The following is a 22,343-nucleotide window of genomic DNA, read 5'->3' as shown; positions in this document are numbered from 1 at the left end:
GAGATTGTGTGCCATCATATGCTGATTCTAATGGTATCAGAAACTCAAATTCGCCAAAATTGGAGATACACGGTGTTGAATCTCAGGCGACGATGTCTACCTTACTCATACTTAGCGTAAAATATGGCATAGCTTATCAGACACAGCAGAAATTATAAACAGAAGAAATGTTTCTTCTATAGATTTGAAATGCTGGTCTTCGAATTGCTAGCATCTTGCCTTAATCAGACTATGATGACCTCGTCCTTATGGTTTTGTCACTGACGTCATACAAGGAATTCCAATCTATGCCACTACTTTTTGCTTCCCACGACGTTTTTCTTTAAGATTTTTTCGTAACTCCTTTACGTTGTCACTTATCTACTATGCATAATTTATATTTACAACTTATATCATTTTTAAGAGTGCTTTAAATTTGCATTGCGTCTCCCCAACTAACCACAATTTGATTTAATTCTCATTCGTCCCACCAGTTGGAGGTGCCTATTTACTTGTTTAACAGATTATATGTATGATGCTGCGCAAGGACGCTATGCAAACTTATGGAGTCATTCTAATGTTAAATCCAAATAAAATAAACTAGAGCAAGTTTTACCTTTCCCTTTCATCCAACACTGCATAAAAGTATATTATACATACAGGGGTTGAACAAAAAATCTAAAACTTTTGCAAAAGTGTGAAAATAATCTAGTATGGTGTGGGGCCTCCTTTTGCGTCCAAAACAGTTTGGATCCGACGTGGAATGGACGTATACAGCTCCGGAATCGTGGTGTGTGGAATTTTGTACCATTGTTCCTCCAAAACATGCTCCAGTTCCATAAGGGATGCTGGTGGAGGGTAATGAGACCGAACACGCCTTTCTAACTCAGACCACAATGGCTCAATGATGTTCAGATCTGGTGATTGCGGAACCCAGGGGAGGTGTGATAGCTCCTGAAACCATGATTTCGCCGTTTTTGCAGCGTGAAAGGGTGCCAAATCATCTTGGTAGATGTCATCACCATCAGGGAACAATATTTGGGCCATGGGTAGAACCCGGTCCCCCAAAATGGCCTCATACGCCTTAGCATTCATCATTCCATGCAGGGCTATGATGGGACCTGCGGAAAACCACATATCACTGCCCATACTGTAACAGAACCACCCCCATGCTTTACAATTGGGAGCAGACAGTCTGTATCATAGGCCTGCGACGGTGTTCTCCATACTTAAACACGACCGGTTGTTGGAAACAAGGTGAAGGTCGATTCATCGGATCACATTACGTGTTTTCACTGCTCATGAGTCCACGCCTTGTGGTCCTTGCACCACTGGATACGCCTCTTCGCATTTACTGCTGTGACCAGGGGTTTGGCGATAACGGACCTACCATGAATTTTCATTTTATGAAGTTCCCGTCGCACTGTTTTCGATGAAACCGGGTTCTGTAGGCCGGATCATTGCAGTGGTCTTTTTAGCTGCTACAATCTGTTTTAATGCCCTCCGGTCCCTATCTGACAAGATTGTCTTTCGACCACTGTTGTGCTCTGCAGACGTCGTTTGCCCATGAATTGAGTATGCCCTCCTGACATTGGACGTAGTGCCTTTCGATACCCCCACAATGTTCGCCCCTGAAGCTCCAACCAGACGGGCGCCAACGATCATGCCTCTTTGGAAGCGTCAGGTTGCCCATTTTACCGCACCACTTTCACGCCACGACAGTCACAGGTGAACGGATTACTGCTGACGGAAGAGGAAGGTCTACACGACACATTGAAAACAAAAACGATCGGCAACCGCAACACGCGTTGTACAGTGGAGGGCCAAACTTACGTGTCCTGTATGAAGTGTTTAGATTTTTGTGTCTACCCCTGTATTTCTAGGCATTAACGGCTTTAAGCTCGTCATGTATGAGGGTTGGGGGATGACATCCATCTATGAGCGCACTATAAAGTGAAGGAAGAAAGTAATAGAGAAGGAAGGAGGCAGACTGGGACCTGTATATTAGGTACAATCCCGACATTTGTCTGGTCTGAATGAGGAACACCCAGGCACAACTTCACTCGGGACGACTAGCTTGCAAAAGCTGTTAAATCTTTTCGACCGAGTATTCTCATCGGGAACCAAAGGCAAAAGCGGCATACAAGTTTAAAAGTAAAACTCGTAAAATGGAAGTTTCAATAACACTTTTTCTACACTACCCAAAAAAATAAAATAAATAAAATAAAATAAATAAAAAAATCTTACCTTGACGTTATGTGGTGTAAAATCCCACTTCTGTGTACGACTTAAAGCCGGCACATTAACACCTTTCGGAATATAAATGCTCTGTGTCAACTCGTTAATGTCTTGTAGTGGTCGCTGAATACCATCAAATATACTGTTCATAATGCCAGGCCCCAGTTCAACCGATAAGGGTTTTCCAGTACGAAGTACAGGATCTCCAACAGTGACACCAGATGTATCTTCGTATACCTAGTACAGGAACAAGAATTAGTGGCGCATTTTTTATGTTTACTGCAGTAATTGAACAGCATCTCAAATATCCTATATTTAAACACCCACTGAAGCAGGAAAAAAATTAGAAACAATATTTTAACGATTAATAATAAAAATAATCAACATTGATTTCCAGTGTTATTTCTGAAAGAAACTTTAAACTTAAATTATGATATGGGTTTATGTAGTATACGAAAAGGACTGACATGTAAAAACGAGCGAAGCTGAAATGTTAATGACCAGATTATGTTTAAAAAATTTAAAGGCCATTTGCATTGAAAGTCCTAAAGCCATGCATCAAAATGCATAATATTGATTGAAGTTGTTCTGCGTTTTTCAGGCTTATAAAGTGAACATGAAGTTTAACATCTGAACGGAGAAATCTATATTGTCATTAACTTTATTTCTCTAAACCAAGTCCCTGAACGAGATACGTAAGGAAAAGATCCAATCTTATAGAACAGCTCCTTCGTATATAGCAAGTAGGAAAGTAAATGTGATATCCAACGGACGTAACACGCGCAGAAAGACAAACCTTATGGTTTCCGAAATCTTAAATCAAACCCACTGACGTTCTCGTGACTGCCGAATATCAGCAAAACGAAAGGTAGAGAAAGAGCATTTTCCGAGAATCCGTATTATCATAAATCACAATGATCCGGACTCGCACGAGCCTGAGAAGATTTACGAATCTGAAGGGCCATAAACCATTGCTCAACTTGAACGTGAAGGAAATAAACTCCGGCACGATTACTAGCAATGAAAAAAACCTGGATGTATCACTACGATAAAGAGATTAAACAGGGGACAAAACGCACAAAGTTTAAAGCACAGATTATGCAGAATAATATACTTCATTCACCCGTCTAGACTTTCAAACAGTAATGCTGCGACATAAAATCTTCAGAATAGTGCCCCTGTGCATCAAGCGAAATAAACAGCTGAAATTACGCGATCTAAGCCTTCAATATACAGTTTTACCACCTTAGTCCTGGTCTGGCTCCATCAGTTCATATTTTCTCAAGCCAGATAAAGCCTGATGAGACACCCCTTTGGATCTGAGCAGGAGAACATTACTTCCATATGTGTGAGAAGCACGTGTAAGGAAATTTGAGCTTTCGGAATTACTCACGCATTCTACATTGTCGGCTTAAAAGTAATCTACAAGAAAAATTTGCCATTCATATGTGGTTTATAAATCGAAAAAAAAAAAATATATATATATCAATATGAAAACTACAAATCTCAAGCATTAGAAGATAATAAAATTAAAAAAAATAGGCTCTTACCTGAATAGTTGCCATATCACCTTCCAGTCTAATGATCTCTCCGACCAATTCAGAATAACCTACTCTCACCAATTCATACATAGCAGAACCAGCCATATGTTCCGCTGTGACCACTGAAAGAAGGGGAAAAAATTATTTATAACCACATTGAGGCAAAGCTATTTTGTACAGATACTTATTTTCCTGGAAATTAATCAAATCCCTTCGAAACATACTATTACGAAGTCTCATTTCTTTAACTACATTCATGAGGTTGAACATAATTTAACTAAAATTACCAACCACTTCGATATATTAAATTCTGTTCTCTTAGTAGTCTAGTACGAGGGTACAAGAGTAGTATTGTTCTTAAAAAAAAAAAAAAAAAAACACTGCAGGGTATATTTAACATTTAGAAATGATTTTCAAAAAAAGTATTGACATTGGCACAATAAAACCATCCAAGAAACAAAAAAGTGAATCACTTTTTGAATAAAAGGAAAATCGAATTTGGAATCAAGAAGTATTTGATTTATGATGAAAATTCTACATGGTTTCCAAGAAACTACAAATCCTGCTTTTGGTTCAATGTAAATTTTTGGTAATTTATGTTAACTCCAACTGCAGAACGAAAGATGAGGAACAGAAATTATGAATATTGTATTATTTTTTTTTCTATTATCCACTGGCAAGAGGACTTTCACAAACTGACTTGTGCACCACTTTCAAGATTATGTTCCAAGCAAAAATGTGCCATGGCCGAAATCTTCGAATTTATATTAGGATTCAAAAGCCTATTGTAGGCCCTTGCAGGATACATCCACGCTGTCAGTAGATCCTATGCAGATTTTTTCAAAGTGCTTATTAAAAATTGATAATGTTAACTTAGTAAGAATCACAGTACCGTTAACAATAACTCAGTATACGTATTATCTTGTAAAGTACTTACCAGGTCCGGACACAGCAAAAACGTAACCATATTTGCTTTCCCGGTCTTCATCTCGAATTAAGGGTAATTTCGACATATTGGCCTTTCTGAAAATGAAAAATTCTACACTGAGAAATGTATTTAAAAGTATATTGAACGAAATTAAGTGATTCTACAAGTCACACTGAAAACATCGTATGACATACCATATTGTGGAAGACATCAAATTTCCTAACTGAACGTAAAATCATCTGAACTTAACAGATGTTTCCTAAGTTTGGAAATTAATGTTACCTTTAACACACAGGATATGTAGGACGCTACGGAAGACTCACGCAGTTTAACGCTGGATCCGAATCATTTGACCAACCGTTTGCCTATGGGATCAAACAGGTGCACGCACATAAATGCGAACTAGACCGTAATCAAAGTGATTGTGTCGAAGATCAAATATAAAGTAATTGCGGAAAGTTCGCATTCAGTCTGCTTGCAGAAAAATACTCGAATTGAGTCTTCCGTTTGTACAAAAATAATATTCTAACGCTATGTTTCTGTAGTTGTCAGCTAATAAGAATAAGTCATTTGGAGCGTTATACTGCAAAGGTATCTTTGCATTCGTTACTGTAAATTCAATAACGAGTCTGCTACGAAAAAAATCAAACATACCAATAGCGGCAAAAGTACAAGGGTAAAATTAGCACTAGTGTAATATTAATCTTTTGCCAGGGCCATGCAACAAGGGTAAATAAATGCTCAAGTTAGTATAAAAGATGAACGTCAAATACATGGTGCAAACGGTTTGGGTACAAAACCTCGCGGCGACAACCTCGCCTCCCAAAACCTCGCGGGGCCAAAACCTCGCCTGGCCAAAACCTCGCGTCCCAAAATATCGCCATACCCAAAATCTCGCCTGACCAAAATGTAAACGTTCCAACTGATAAGGATGAAGGTATAAAAGACGCTGTTTCAGAAAAAGTAACACGGGTATTTGACCAAGTCCCGCGATACCATATGAAAATTCTATTTCTGTATTAGAGGATTTCAATGTGAAGATAGGGCGACAGGATGTTTTCAAACTGGTTATAGGGAAAGAAAGTCTGCATAGGGAAAGTAATAACAATTAACGGGGTTAATTTCGTGAACTTTGGAACATCCAAAAACTTAAAATTTCAGCAAAAATCTAATAATATTTATGAAAGTATGAAATAATATATGAGTTTTTACGACGTTCCTTGATTATGTCCTATAGGTTAAAGGAGACGTAGATGACCAGGATGAAGGAAATGATCGAATAAAGAAAGTGGGAGGAAACGGGAATAACCCGAGAAAGCCCACACACACGATGCTTTGTATCTTCTTTTTCTTCTTATATTATTATTATTATTATTATTATTATTATTTGTAATGTGGAACTGCATATTAAGAAACTCATTGGGTAAATTTTAAAGAAAAGTTTCATTCGCGGCAAGGTTTTGGCCCGGCGAGATTTTGGGTGGCGAGGTTTTGGCAACGCAAGGTTTTGGCCCGGCGAGATTTTGTCCCGCGAGGTTTTGGCCACGCGAGGTTTTGGCCCGGCGAGATTTTGTCCCGCGAGGTTTTGGCAGGCGAGATTTTGGGCGGCGATGTTTCGGCCGCGAGATTTTGTCCGTATCCCGGTGCAAACAGTTCGAAGCGAGAAATTAGTATAAACGCTAGGTCAATTACAATGCGGGTGGGGCATGCAGGTGACCAAGATAGAAAAACTGGAGAAATCATTCAGTGGTTATCTCCAAGCAATGTTTGTAAGTTTGCTGGTTACAAAAAACTAGGCTGAGCATGATCAGGATAATCCACATGCAGAAACTTTCGCTGCATTGTTTGCCTCTTCACTACCAGCTATTCCAACATGGCTCGGGACCTAGCAGAATTATTTCACATCCCTGTGCTAATAACGTATGAAATAATACGAGCTTTTGCTGGACTAAGGAACGTTTACTTTGCACACCAAGGAAGCTACTTAGAGCAGCCTCCTGTAAAACTGCAACCAGCTCAGCAGTGAATACTGAAAAAGGCGTGTAATTTAATGCCACAAATAAGTGCAGGTGTATCTTTGGAACCATCAGTGAACAAGACAGTATAGTTCTGAAACTGTTGTAGAAAGGAGCGGAATTCTTGTTGATATTCCTGAGAGCTGGTTTCAGGCTTGCTTTGTGTAAGATTGAAAGGAATAATTAAACGAAGTATCTTCTATTGGAGAGTGGGTAGAAAGCATAACTGACAAAAGGGGGAACTTCGACAGCAAGGTCATCCAAAAGGTCTGGTAGTGTTCAACCACCAGTGCAGAAGGATGGTAAAGCACAGACTCTAGAGGAGCAAAATAGAGCATGAACATATGATGGCGCTGAGAAAGGTGGACCGATTACTGTGTAACGTGGTAGGCCTGGCGAATCCATAAACAACGTACTCATAGTTCACCACAGAGCGGATTAGTCCATGATACAGTTGAAGGACAATGCAATTAGCAGTCAAGAAAAATAGGGCAACACTTTCACAAAATTACGTGCTCATAGCACTGGCTGAAGTAACGGCCCTGCAGACTCCGGAATGAGGGGGGAGGGAGTCTCCAAGCATTACGGAACCTCCAAATCGTAAAAAGTGACTTGAGTTGAACAAGTTTTCAATCGAGTAGAGATGTACCGATACCATTTTTTCACAGATACCAGATACAGATACTTTTGGACACATTTCTTATATATTACCAGGAATTTTCAAAATAATGAAATGATCAACATTGTAATAGGGTATGTTAGATATAAGGCCAAAATTTGACATACAAAGACAAAAAGCAGAATTTCATATTAGGTTGCACACAAAAAATGTATTTCCTCTAAATTTAATCCAACTCACATAAAATGAACTAAAAAGCAGCAAATACTTATATAGTTTAAACTTAGTTCTAAGACTCAGTGATTGATATTTAGAGTGATAATGTACTTTGATAGTTACATTGCATTTACTAGTCTATTACGTACATACAGTGGCGGCGATTGGACATCAAAAGTGGGGGAGCATCACGGTCTGAATATTTGTATATCAATGTTAGTTTTACTGATTATTTCTAACACTGTTTGACGAAAGGTTGTATAATAGGATATTATTTTTTCAGTTAAAATACCGTATATCGTATTTCATATCTTATTAAGTAAATTGACAAGAGCAACGCAAGTTGGTAATAGCCCTTTGTACTCTTGAACAACGAAAATCTAAGAAGAGATTTGATTCCTTGCTCATGAACATCTTGAAATTCTGTCTGGAAAATTGTGTGATTTGGCCAGCAGCCACCGGTCACCCTTTGGTACCAAAATTTTCACTATCCTCTTAGGTATTGATCAACACCGATATTATCTCTACGACTTACCGCTCCCAAAATATTGGCCAAAACAGTTCCGATTTCGGGAGATTTAAGAAACCATATCTCGGGAACCGTAAGTCATAGAGAGATGATATTGGTGTTGATCAATACCTAAGAGGATGGTGAACATTTTGTTAAATAGTAGCCGGTGGCTACTGGTTATATCTTCATTTTCAATATGTGTAAGGTGATAAAAAGTGACAGCCCAATATAGCTAATTCAACAGATTCCCTAATACGCAGGTTTCAAATATGTAAATGTATTATCTATTGAATTTAATCAAATACATTTAATATACAATTTCATATAAATTTCGAAAAAAAAAAAAAATAATAATAATAATAATAATAATAACAATAATAATAATAATAATAATAATAATAATAATAATAATAATAATTCTTTTTAAGTTCGTTCTGGCAATGCTCTTCAAGAATTCTCAACTGTGTTCTGGTTTTCTGTTCAAAAAAGGACCTTGCTGCGTCTGCAACTAAAAGAAAAAAAGAAAGAAAAAAACTGCACCAATTTGAACTGCGGAATATCATAAATGCTGTAGGCAAAACAATGAAAAAGGCAGAACAGAGTGTCTACTAATATTCCAAAGTGAAATTTCGTGACCTTTTCTTTACGAGACCACAATATTTCGGAACATTCTCAAGAGCGAATTTGGGCGATAGAAGTGTGCTTCATGTATGCGATAGAAGTGTGCTTTGCTTGCGATTTGGTAGTCTAAAGCCGACCACAGACATTTTTGGTGGTGAATTTTGACGTTCTATAGAACAAAATTTTCCAGTTTGTACTTACATAGGTATATTTGTACAGATAAAAAAAGTGACCCAAAAGCTAAATATCGTAACTTTGTTGACTTTCATGACCGTTTTCTGATTTCGTAACTTTTTCGCGACTCTCGTGACTTTCGTAACCGATAAACACCCTGTAGAAGTTGATTCTTATTACTCCCTTTTTAATCTATATTCCTTACTATTACAAAGAAAAAATACATTTTAGGAACTATCGATTTTTGTGCAATTAAAGAATAATAACTTATGGAAGACTTTTCTTGTTTTGCCAAATGTTCTCTCAATTAGTTTCAAAGCAGCTAACTAACATATCGAGCCCTTGTAAGCAGAAATGAAAGTACGCTGGAATTATTGCGCACCAAAAGATTAATTATTGAGCCATTTTCCGTGGCAATTAAAACTCAATTCTTACAGCTTTCTCAACTCCACGGGAAGACAAATAACCAATACGTACTTACGCCACGGCAAATTTTATATTTTATTTCTATGAAACAGTAATACGTACAAAAACTTTACATATTCAAATTAAACTATATACATTAAGGGGTCACTTCAAAAAAGTTGGGAGAGGGGCAACTGCCCCCTAATCACCGCCCCCTGCATATATATAATGCAAACGGATACTACCGTTATAAATTTTTATTGTTTAAAAAATTATGCGTGGTGAACCAGGTGTTGCTATGTGTACCATGAAAAAATAAGAGGATTATTTTATTAAAGTCAAAAACGATTAAACAGAGTGAGGCCGCGCTAAGAAGAGCTCTAACAACTCACGTGCGATCTAGCGCCGTTGCCACATTTATATTCTGTATAAATAGAACAAGAGGCATTCTTTATGGGAAAAGAACCACCTATGTATTACAACAAAAATATTTAAAATCATGCCTGACGAAAGAATCAGAAAAAAGAAACATACAGAAAGTATTGCGTCAATATTGTTTACAAAATCATAAAAGAAAACAATCGTTACTTCTAAACACAGAGCCTTATACAGAGTCAGTTTGATGTATGAATAGCGTCATACTAAAGGCCTGACTACTGCAGGAAACATACGTTAGTCTAACTCTTTAGTATGGCACCAAACACTAGTCAGAACGACCTGCGTATAGCCCATAATGTTATATCTTTTTTTTTTTTTTTTTAATTGCAAATTACTTACATTAGATAATGACTTTCAATTGTAGACAGTTTAGTGCCGTTTACTGTAGAAATCCTAGGCTTTATTCCCTACTATTAGAGATGCAAGGGCTTGGAAAAAAAACTGCTTTTTTGAAAAAAAAAATCTCCGCTTCACTTTTTTGCTTGGGATTTTTTTTTTTTTTTTTTTTAAATTTTGCATTAAATTGATAAAGCAGACTGTTTCGCTTCTCTACAGCACAAAAACTCATTTAATTAGTGGCTGATGTAGGTAATAATATAAAACCTAAAATAAGCTATGAATTTCGAAAAGATTATTTTTAAAATTCTTAACATACCGGTATTTACATTATGAATTTCTAAGGATTAACCAATAGATGTAATAATTTTGTAACCTCTTATACACAAAACTAAGTACTCTTATTTTTAAAAAATAACATACAAATAACTAGCAAAATTGTATGTAGTATTTTTACTTCAAAATGTCACACACCCTCTTTTTGAAACAAAACAAAATAAAACATGAGAAATACATTTATTTGATAATCTTATAGGCTGTACATCAAGAGCTTGGTTTCGAGTGGTTCTGCACATTCTTGAAACTTAACTTTTACTTTAACTTTCATATACATCGTATGGATATTTCGAACAAATTTTTCACTCATTGATCACATACGTAATAATCTGTTACGACCTATCAGGTGCTTCGGATATGCAAAATCGGTAAAATTCCGAATTCTATAATGCACTGACTATTCCTTAAGCTTATTTAGAATCGCGCAAGTACCGAAATTTCTGTTCATGGATCATATGCGTAATAGACCATTCATCTGATCGTGTGGTTTCCTAGGCTTATAACCACCATCACGGTTTACCCAGTCCTGAAGGTTTCTGAATTTTAACGACAGGAATTCAACCTTTCTGTTGGGAGAAAAAAAAAAAAAACTATGGAATACATTTAAGAAGAGTGGAAAGAATCAATCACTGTTTTAATTCACAAGAAAAAGCTAGTTAAATTAATTAAAATGAATTCCAGAGTAAAGTACGAGCAGAAAAATTCTTGTCGATGAGCTTCAACGTCGAGAATGGTCTGGAACAAGGAGATGCGTTATCGCCATTATTATTCAGCATTGTTCCGGAGTATGCTATAAGGAAAATTAAAGATAGCAACCAGGCCCTAGAGCTGAATGGTATTCACCAGTCTATGGCGTATGCTGATGATTTAAATTTAATAGGGGATGATAGGAAAACAATAGAAAGAAATGCATAGGCCTTACTAAACGCTTGCAGGGACATGGGTTTAGAAATAAATGGAGAGAAAACTAATACCGGGATCGTAATACGGCAAATTGTGGATGCGTTAAAATATCAACTAATACTTTCGACAAAGTGGATACTTTCAAATATCTAGGATCAATATTACCAAACCAAAATCATATCTACAAAGAATTAAATTCGACTGAAATCAGGAAATTCGTGTTGTTATTAAGTTCAAAATATTTTGTCGTCGCGAATTCTGTCGAGGAATTTAAAGCGTAAAAAATATATAACGATAATCATGCCTGTTCTGTATGGTTGTGAAACATGGTCGCTTACTTGGAAGGAAGAACATTGATTGAAAGTATTTGAGAACAAGATTCTGAAACTAATATTCGGATCCCAAGAGAAACGGGAATGGGGAATGGCGGGAACTTCATAACGAGGAACTACATAATTTATACGGTTTGCCCAACATTGTTAGGATCATCAAATTTAGGAGGCTCAGGTGGGCAGGTCATGTAACCAGGATGAAAGAAAGTAGGAACGCTTTCAAAATCTTAACTGGAAGAACAACCGGAAAACTACCATTACGAAGACCTAGGCGCAGATGGGAGGACAATATTAAGATGGACCTCGCAGAAATAGGAATACAAAGTAGAAACTGGATACAATTGGCTAAGGACAGAAGTCAGTGGAGAGCTTTTGAGAACGCGGCATTGAACCTTCGGATTCCATAAGCCATATATAGAGAGAATATATTTAAGTTAGGCACAACTGCACAACAACCATGAGTGAGTGGTTAGTTTTTGCACTTCTATCGGAAAGTGAGATTCAACCCCGAATTCGAGCATTTTGACAAAAGTTTTTCTTAATTCCATCTGTGAATGTAGAGATAGTGTGTATACTGTGAATCCTGGCCGACTTCCTTTATCGTTTTTAAATTGTTGTTATTACTAATTACCAGCAGTGACGGATTTGCGAAGGGGGTTAAGGTGGGGATGTCTTACAGATTGAAGCCTGTACCCCGAAATTACGGAATTTCTAAAACAATCGAAATATTTGTAATGCCTTTACTTATAAACTTCAAGCTCTCCTCAAATAAAAATTAGGTATTTTTAGAAAAACTAAACTAAACATTAATATGGAAAAACCCTCCCAAAATACTTTTCTAAATCCGCCACTGATTATCAGTATAAAATGATCTTCAAGGTTGTATCCGGAAGATTATTGCTGAATACAAACAAAACGAAATATGTTATGCCTATACTCAAACTTCTAGCTCCTCCCAAATAAAAATTAGGAAATTTTAGAAAAAACAAACATTACGCAGAGAAACACTTCCCAAAATACTTTTCTGAATCCGCTACTGATTATTTCTATAAAACTGTATTCAAGGTTGTATCATGAAAATGAAAAAAGCCAGAATTTCCAAAATCCTCGTTCCCCCCCCCCCCAAAAAAAAGCCGGCTTTTTTGCATCTCTACCTACCATTATGCTTCTTTCCTGGGTAGATATAAAGTTTCCGTTGGTTCAGCGAGATCTTTCGGACCAGGGTCGTAACTTGGAGGAAGGGGGAAACTGACTCCCAGGGAAGCTCCCGCCATTCAAGGCGGTCCACTTTAAGACAAAATTTTCTTACTCCATATACGATACGAACGTGAAATTATAAATTAAGCATCAAATAGGTTCACTACATTACATAAACAAAACAACACACAAAAGGTAAATAAAACAAAAATGTGTCGTGGCCCCATTTCAGTAAAATGTCTTATTAGGGGCCCTAGAAATTATCTTTATTCGTATGGCTTTGAGATTTACCAACATTGTCCACTTAATTTGTCATGTATGGAATGGGCCCAGGGGCGTAACTAACGTCCCCGCAGACCTTGCCGTGCGGGAGGGCCCACAGGCTCCAAGGACCCACACAGCGAAAGATTGAAAGAAGGGGCTATTCTCGAATTCTGCGGCGGGCCTAAACAACTTTCTAGGGGGGCCAAATTTAAGTTACGGCGCTGTTTCGGACACTTCTCTTTTGTGATGCCTTTCACAGTTGCAGGGCTAATGTGTAAAGCTGAATCTACTCTTTCAATCATTTTATTCAATGGCAATAAATGAACGTCGTTGTCACTGTATCAAAATTAGTGGCGGGCACAGAAACCGGTTTCGGTTCTCTTCAAAACAGTTTCAGTTTCCAGCGAAACCGGTTATCGGTTTTCTCCAAAATAGGTTCGGTTTTTCATCGGATCCGGTTTTCAAAACCGGTTCCAGATTTTTCCAAAAGTTGTTCTATTTCTGACCAGAATAGTGTTTCGTTGTCACACAAGCTTAAAGCGGAATCCAAACCTCTTCTCGGCTTACATCCAAGAGAAATTGTCCATTTGGACAAGAAACAGGGACTAATTGGTCACAAATGCGATTGCCGACTCACTCACGAAGGACTTCTGATACAAATTCCTTGTACTGATCTTTACATAGGCCTACTTGTTAATATAATTGTCAAGAGTTATTTCAGAAGGACAAAAAGAAACAGTTACACAAGTAAAAACATTATACAGAATTATACATAAATCGGGAAACTCCCGCCTTAGCCATTGGGAAAATCCTGTTATTACTTTAAATGTATTGTATGTAAAATTTTAAGGTCAACGTATCATAATCACTACGCTAAAACTAAGGTATTAAATTACAAATTTGTATGTATATATCATTCAATAAAATTAAAACAAAGCCAAATCAAAGCTGATGTTGGAAGCTACGTAGGCAGTTGATAAATTTGGCAATTTCTATCAATATATTTAAGCAACCTTGGTTTCTTTATAAAACAACAGGCATTCACTCAAGTAGAAATATATAATTTGGTTTCATTTCGTATGTTTAGGCTCAAAATCCTTATGGGAATACCAAGGTTATCACGGAGAAGACTTTCGCTTAGAGGGACACCTCGAATCGCTACTTGATTTACACTTGAAAGATTGGTTGTGGTTCGACCAAGAATTAAACACGGGACCCCTTGATTAAAAGGTGAAAAGTAGATAAATGTAATGTGGATGGTTTGATATGTGGAAACGTCAGCATGAAGTTCGCACGATTTAAAGCATTTTTCGTTCTTCTTTTTTTTTTTTTTTTTGTTTTGTTTAAACCAGCCAACCCTGAATGGATATATTGAGAAACATAAGTTTAATTATGTGCTAGAAGCTGGAATACTAAACTCTAAGAAGTGAAACACGAATAACTAAAAAGAAATGATCTAGAGAATTAAAAAAATGTCGATAAATCAGAAGTTAAAGAGCTTCTAAAATTGCCCTCAAATACTACGTACTTTATGTTTACTTTAATTCATAAACCATATGCTCCATCCATCATGATGGTGAATTCCAGAGCGATATATGGCATTTAGGTCATGGAATCTTATTTTAACTTTAGAGTATACTATAAGAAAGCTATTTAAACAGAAAAATCATGAAAATGAAAAAAGGCAAAATTTCCAAAATTCTCGTTTTTCCCCAAAAAAGCCGGCTTTTTTGCATCTCTAGGTATAGGCGAAATGCTTACTCCTGTGGATAACTGCCTCAGAAGTAATGGCACATTGGGGAATATTTGAATGCAATAACTGTGTCGATACCTTACGTGGCTACGTATTTGTGTAAATCTTATGAAATGTAAACAGTGTAATGATAGCATGTAATATTAAGATAGTGTAAGATATGTAAGTAAATGTCTGCTTGCTATTGTTTGTTATAATATTGTTAATGTAATAGTGCTGTTCATTGCATGTTTGTATTTACTACGAAATGTACTGCACTAATAAAAATAATCCCTGAACATACTTTGATATAATACCTACACTAACTGGTCTATTGAGGTATTTTAAAAATTGTGCGCCTGATTCCCGGTGTTCATTAGTGGCAACGGTTGAACAAAGTTGCTTTCATAATCTAGACATTAAACTTCGTATTGCTTACTTTTCCTTTTAAGCTTTCGTTAGTTCTTGCTATATTTCATCTCTGGCATTTGCAAAAGAGGGATGTCCTACGCGTGCAAAAGCTAATTACACCCAGGGTGACGAATTTCGTTCTACCTGTGCAAAACTATCTTATCCTAGAGTACAGAAATAAGTTTGTTTCGCCTTGATGTTATTATGCAACAACCGGGTTATGCTGGAAGGGGTCACATAAGCTTAAAGCGGAATAAAAACCGCTTCTCGAGTTACATCCGTGAGAAATTGTGCTCCATTTGAACTCGGAACCAGGACTAATTGGCCACAAATGCGATACGTCTGCCGATTCACTCACGAAGGAATCCTGATACGAAGGAATACGTTGTACTGATCTTTACATGCTTCTTAATATAACTGTCAAGAGTCATTTCAGAAGGACAAAAAGATAAAGAGTTGCACAAGTGAAACCATTACAAAGAATTACATATGAACAATTTCAAAGTACTACGGAGTACAGAAGAACTAATTTAGTTCACGTTAGTTAACAACGACTTTTATTGGTCCAAATTAAAGAAATACACCGACTTAATTTGCATATCAATAAGAAAAGTAAATAAAGATACGAATTATTTGAGTCCACTTTGGCTCAGACTCATTTATACATAAATAGATACCAAAGATACTTCTCATTTCACTAAATGCCTCTCGTGGGGTCTGCATGACCCCCCCCCCCACACACACACACAAAAGTACGGCATTTTCGTTGTATTTTATCAATAGTAAACATTGAAACGAAACAATATTTAGAATTTTTCTTCGATTGCAATTACAAAACAATAATAACTACAAAAAAAAAAAAAAAAATCACAAAATAAACATTTATTAACTTATAAAAAAGTTGCTCTTGTAGTATAATCTTTTTGAGTAATGAATGGGGAATTTTAGGTCTGAATATAATACGAATAATATACGGGAGTGAAATGTGAAAACCCGCAAATGTGTGTTCATCAAGATTTTACAAACACTTACACTTTTACGAACATTTTTTGTTTTTTGGTTTAAACCAGCCAACCCTGGTGCAGAGTTACGTTTATATCAAAAACAGTTTCTTCTCGCGTTTATGTTCACCTCTTATTCATATAACAATTATATTAGCTTACATTAGTTTTGAAAGCAGTCAACCTAGGCAACAATTATGGTGCCAATAGAATATCAATTTGGAGTGGAGGACTTAAAAAAAAAAATAAATAAATTTGGAGCCGAGAAATTTCCTGTCATAAGTTGATGAGTAAATATCAAATTTATGTTGTCTCAATTTCCCTCCAAAAGGGTAATTATGAGACGCCGGATAGGTAATTATGAGACATGTCCTCCGCTTTCTGTAGGTGATATTGAGGTATGAAGGAGTCCAATTGTGAGATAAGGAAACCCTCGTAATTTTGTATTTATTACATAAAGATAAACTAATATTCGGCTGGGTTACAAGAAAGTAAGTCAAAGAAAATGGAAATACCTACTCATGTTATTCTAACATTCTTGTGAGTTGACTATAATAGGCCAGGCCTATAGGCTACATTAGATAGTCTCAGGTTACAAAACAGGCTTATGAAACAAATTTAGACCAAGTCCTAGGCTGTTCACTAAAAAAAACAACTTAAGCTACTTCTATTTCTTTATGTTTTAGTATATTGATATGCAACAACTTTGAACTCAACATTGTCACCTAATATTTTTGTACAGAACTGTACTTTTCGCAATACGATCTTGAATTGCCGAAAATAATAATGTCAAATGGAGCCTATTAAGCCCATTTGATATTTATCGCATTAGGAACAAGTGTACAAACAAGTTAACAACTAATTAGTAATAACTAGTTGTATTGTAGGAATAAAACTAAAATAGTACGGCCTGAACTGTAACAAAGATTTGTTAATTACAAATCCGACTCAAACCAATATGCTACTTAGGTACTTATTGGGCCGCTGCAGGCTCTCAAGCATTTTCTCAAAGTTATGCTTTTGGTAGAACTATCTCAATTTCCTCATTACCCTTCGAGATACTTACCACTTCGTAAGTGAATTTATACTGGTGAAATTAATATATTCAATAATAAACTCAAATGAAACCTGCATACCTTCTACTATTCTCTTTCCAGCCTTAGGAAAAAGTAGATGTAAACAAACCCACCTGACTACCAGTTTGGTTGTTGGTCTCGGTGCACTAGTATCCTACCGCAATATAATCCCTACTAAAATAATTTCAAATAAAAATATCTGAATTTATCCTACATTTTGTGATAATAAGCGCAATACATATAATATTTAACAACAGATGTAGCTTCACTTCAACCTAACCCGTATCTGGGCATATAGTATTTACTGCGCATGCGTACGCGTTCACGCGCCTTCCCCACTCATTTAAAATTATTGTAGAATGCAGAGTTTCATGGCGACGATGTGTGACAATAATCCATTTTCGTCTCGTGTTATAAAACACAAAAGAGGACAACAGGAATAGAGACAATCTCGTTTATATATGGATTTAAGAAAATCTATATCTACAACAAAGCAGTAGTCAGTGTCAGTCCGTTAATCATTCACCAACAAACTAGCCTTATAGTCTGGAAATTATGCGACGACAGTAAGTAAGCAGACGATCTTGCTATTCATGTCTCTCGCTGCCGAAGCACGTGTGAGCCGCGGAGTAATTCATTTCGCTTTGTTTACGCCTACTTTGTTCTAAGGCTGGAAAGATTTTACATGCATTAGATATGTCGGAATACTAAGATCTGTTACACCGTTGCCAAACTTTGCAGATACAATGCTGCCATCTGAGTGTTCATTAGGGAGTAAGCAAATAAATTCCGTGAGTGAACCACACATCACACAGTACACAAATCGAAGTATTTATTTTAGCTTTGTTAGCCTTCCTCAATAACTAATGTCGCCACAAGATGTACATTTTCTAAGTCCCTAGTATAAAGTATCGCCATCAACTTTCTTGTATTTTAATTTATTGTCATTCGCGCGGACAGAAACTCTTTCTTTCTCTCTCTCAAACCTATTTCCACAGTTCTTTAGTATAAACCGTCGGCGTCAATTCTCTGGTTCACATCAGATAGTAATATGAGACATTCAAACGGACAGACTACCTCTCCTCTGAAATTCACTCACGTATAAAACCACTGTTTCGTTAAGCATCTAGAGGTACAGAATAGAACTGCTTATTTTCACATACTAATTCAAACTCAAACATGTCATTCGGTTGTGGTGTTGTAGTAATGACAATCGGAAGTGTTGAGCAAAATTCTGTGCCTAGAAACACAAGAACGATGGGAAATAAGCACTTCTCGTGCTTCCACCCAAGCAGTAGCGTCTGAAGTGAGACACAGATATGTGTCAAAAGGTGAAGGTTCTAGAACTGAGGCTCCCATAATGGTCAGTAGCTATGTTGGTTCCTTTCTGTACCAAAGTTTAATATCTAATTTACATAGTATTGCAGAGCGAGCGTGAGCGAGTGAAGGCGGGTTAGAGCCTCGCAGAGCATGTTTTCCCACTTTATTACAGCTAAATAGGAAGTGGGACCCATGTTCTAGAAGCTTGCCAGCCAGAAATCCTCACAAACTGAAAATTTACACGAGAAACAGAACAGTGAAATGCTTTCGAATATTACATCGTACTCTATTTCTTCACCGTGGCCCGTTTAAATTCAACAACAATCCTCGACAACATCCTCTTTTAAGCGCATACCCACCGTCACCACGCCCTTGCTATATATGGATGCACCCACGAGCAGGCCTATCTGCTGCGCCGCTGCACTGATTCTTAGACGCAATTCATGCTGGGTAATAGTTAAGAACAGCTACTTCTCATCTCCCGTGCACGAGGATACATCTTACTGTTGCACTACCTAAACACCCTAAGTACAAGGGCAAGAACTCAGTCTATTACCTACTTTTTAACATCCTAGATAGTCAATGAATAATTCCTGAAAGTATGGCGTTTCTCGTCCTTCCCTAAATGGGAAGTACGGCTCCTTAACTATAACCCGCTTTATTTACATCCATAATGGTTATGCCCTCCTCAAGTCAATCTGCACGGAGGTATACATTACATAATATAACAACCATGCAAAAGTACCAACAGGTGAGAAATTGCATGCAATTAGTTAAAGCATCCTGGGTCACAACCGCAGATTATATCCCGTTTCCGAAAAACATAAATTTTATTATGTTCAACTTGAAAATCCTTCAAAAAACTGCGTGTAAGAGTTAGGTCACAAGGTCTAGACCCGCCCACAAGATCTGTATCAACTGAACTGTTCTTGTAACGAGTCTTTCTTATTTGATTAGCATATATTTAGAAGCAACTAAACCTTTATCTACAGTAAATCCTGAATAACAAATAAAGAGTACCGGTGGATACATTTACTAAATCCTGAGTGTGCAGACTGCAAAGCCCTCACAATACATTTTACAAACCACACGGAAAACGCATATTTCCTACACTAAAGCTAATAATGTAAATCTGACGGGGGAAAAAATACTAATTGAATGTAATGCACTCTATACTTGAAAACTTGCGTACTTTTCCTCTCGTAATGTAAGGTACTGTAATACACAGCTTTTTTTTTTTTTTTACGTCCTAATTTATAAGCGATTTTTTTAAAAATTTCACGCCACTATTGCTTCCTCAGATTTATATAAGATACGAAACTGGATTGATTCCAAGGTAACCAAATTCCCAATAACATGATTTACATGGGAATCACATTGAGTGCTTTTCGACAATAATAATAGAAAGTAGAGTACCAAAGCACCATAAACACATTGAAAAAATTGTTTCAATAGGGTTATGTATAAAAACCACTATTTGACTATATATTAATTAAATACAACGTTAACACTTGTATTAGACACGATACACTTCTAAATAATCCAAATATTACGTTAAAACTCATTACAAACAGCACACATACCACCAGCAACAACACTACACGTCTCGCCCACAGATCACAAGACAAGTCCTGTGATGTAATGCGCCTTTATATATGATTCACAAAAGTACTCTAATTAAAATTCTGGATGTATATTTTATTTCTGTATCAATTAAAAATTACTTTTTATGTTCAGAATATTTTTCTAGCACCAAAAATTTAGTACCAAATCAGTCTAACTAAAAATTAATATTTACGGGGAATCATGTAAGGATTAGATCGAATTCAGTTTTGCCAACTGAGAGTAGATTTGGTATATAAAGTACAATACGTATAATAGATAAAGAGGTTATTCCATATTAGTCTTCATAAGATTCTACATACAACACCTCAGCGTAAAAAAATGCAAAAATTCGTTAAAATTCGTTAATTAACTTTCATTATAACGATCATCACAAACTATATCGCAAATTTTGCCTCGCGATGACGCATACTGTTATGGAATATGTCCGTATATTCCTAGAAGTACTTTCAATTCAAATACTTTCAACAAATTGGAACAGTATAGCCATTTTGTAGCATAATTTTGGTAGTGCAGAAGCTTATAGCGTGGAAATAAGTGAGAAGAGAAATGAAACATGATATCAAGACCGTCACCAGAGGTCAATTTTATTCAGGGACGGATCCAGGATGGACTTCTGGGAGGGCGGCGGGTTGTAGTACTGCTACTTAGAGTTACTTTTAAGAGCTCCAAACTCGCGATGGGTTTAATTTACATATTAAATAAAAGAAACTTTCCTCTTCTGGGGGGCGATCGCCCCCTTGATCCGCCACTGCTTTTATTAAGGAGTATTCTAGTTTCTGTGTGGATTCAGCAGCGTAGCGAGCATTACAACATTGGAAGGGGGGATGAAACTTGAATTTGCCAAGTCTTGATAAAGTCAGGGGTAAAAGTGAGGGCGAACGCGGGTGAACGCCGTCCACCACCTCGAAAAAATATCTACGGCGTCCCCCAGTTCCTAAAAAATTACAATGGGCAAAGATAGGCAGGGAAAACGGCCTGACGTCATGCCGCTACCTACCGTCCCCCTATCTTTTCAAATCCACTTTTACCCCTGGATAAAATAATTGCCAAGTCGATAAAAAATTGCCAAGTGTTTCGAAAACCTTAGTCTCACTTTTACCAACCCTCTGGAAAACTATTACAGCAGCCTTATTTTCATATTCATGAGAAGTCAGCGAAAATTATGTATCTTGCTTTATTTCTTCGAAAATTAATAAACACATTCAACAAATAGGTAAATGTGAAAATAGCATGTGCAATGCAACTGAGGATAATTGCACAATAAAAAAGACTCGATTTTTAAAGTGTTTTCCACACATTCTTCATTAAAAAGAATACATCTGACCTGCTTTGTTTTGGCTTTTTATTTTTTCATGTTGCATTTTAAATACTTGACTTTTATTTGTCAGCTCGACTATCTCGACACTTTTTACTGGGACGGGGCCAAATGGCCTTGATGCTGACGTCCCTATTAAAACTCCCAATCAATCAATCAATCTGAACTCATGACGATATTCTGGGAAAGATCCTCAATTGAATTGTGAATGAAAAATATGAAAGTTCTATTGTGCATATATATTTAATATTCACTGGGAATATTTCTGCACTTTCTGACATACTTTTACATTTTTATAACATACCACTTCCTTTGAATCACCACTAACAAACAATCTTACTCTTACCGCTAGTCTAGTGGATAGAAGGCGAGCCTTTGGCGTTTGCGGTCCCGGGTTCGATTTCCAGTGGGAGAGCATTAAACGACCAAAGTGTTCGGATTCCACTATAATTAGTAGGTCCACGTCTCATTTAGCTTACGCGGAATGATCATGGGACATTAAACTAAATCAAACAAAAAAATCTTATCGTCCCACTCTTTAGTAAACACCCCTGTAAAGGTCAGTGATGTTCCCAACGAAAAAATATTGCACATAAATACCTCCTTAGCTCGTCTACTTCATATTTTAAGGACGTTTGGTAAAACACTTGAGCTTATTGGGTAGGGTGCGGAACAGGACTCTGACAGAGAAGAGAGAGAAGGCCTGAGAGAATGTCTGTAGAATGATTTCTACCACAATGAATAATGCCTGTGGTTAGAGAAGAGAAAAATGCACTATAATACATATTTTAATGTATGAGATTTCATTC

General features: G+C 36.7%; 1 protein-coding gene across 2 annotated transcripts in view; it reads right to left on the bottom strand.

Annotated features, from left to right (window-relative positions):
• LOC145695180 (V-type proton ATPase catalytic subunit A) overlaps positions 1-20,336 on the bottom strand; it is a 57,555-nt gene extending 37,219 nt beyond the window's left edge. Inside the window, exons 1-4 of one of the 2 annotated variants that reach the window (XM_081772145.1) lie at positions 20,177-20,336; positions 4,696-4,781; positions 3,768-3,880; positions 2,227-2,454 (exon numbers count right to left, since the gene is read on the bottom strand). In XM_081772145.1, coding sequence (XP_081628271.1) covers positions 2,227-2,454; positions 3,768-3,880; positions 4,696-4,771 — 417 coding nt within the window. In that variant the 5' untranslated portion in view covers positions 4,772-4,781; positions 20,177-20,336. The other variant, XM_081772146.1, reaches the window with a different exon arrangement.
• Between the last annotated feature and the right edge of the window lie 2,007 nt (positions 20,337-22,343).

The sequence above is a fragment of the Thermobia domestica genome, chromosome 9 (genome assembly GCF_964235325.1).
Source record: "Thermobia domestica chromosome 9, izTheDome1.hap1.1, whole genome shotgun sequence".
NCBI lineage: Eukaryota > Metazoa > Arthropoda > Insecta > Zygentoma > Lepismatidae > Thermobia > Thermobia domestica.
Note: the sequence above shows the minus strand (reverse complement) of the source record. Positions and strands in the feature narration are given on the sequence as shown.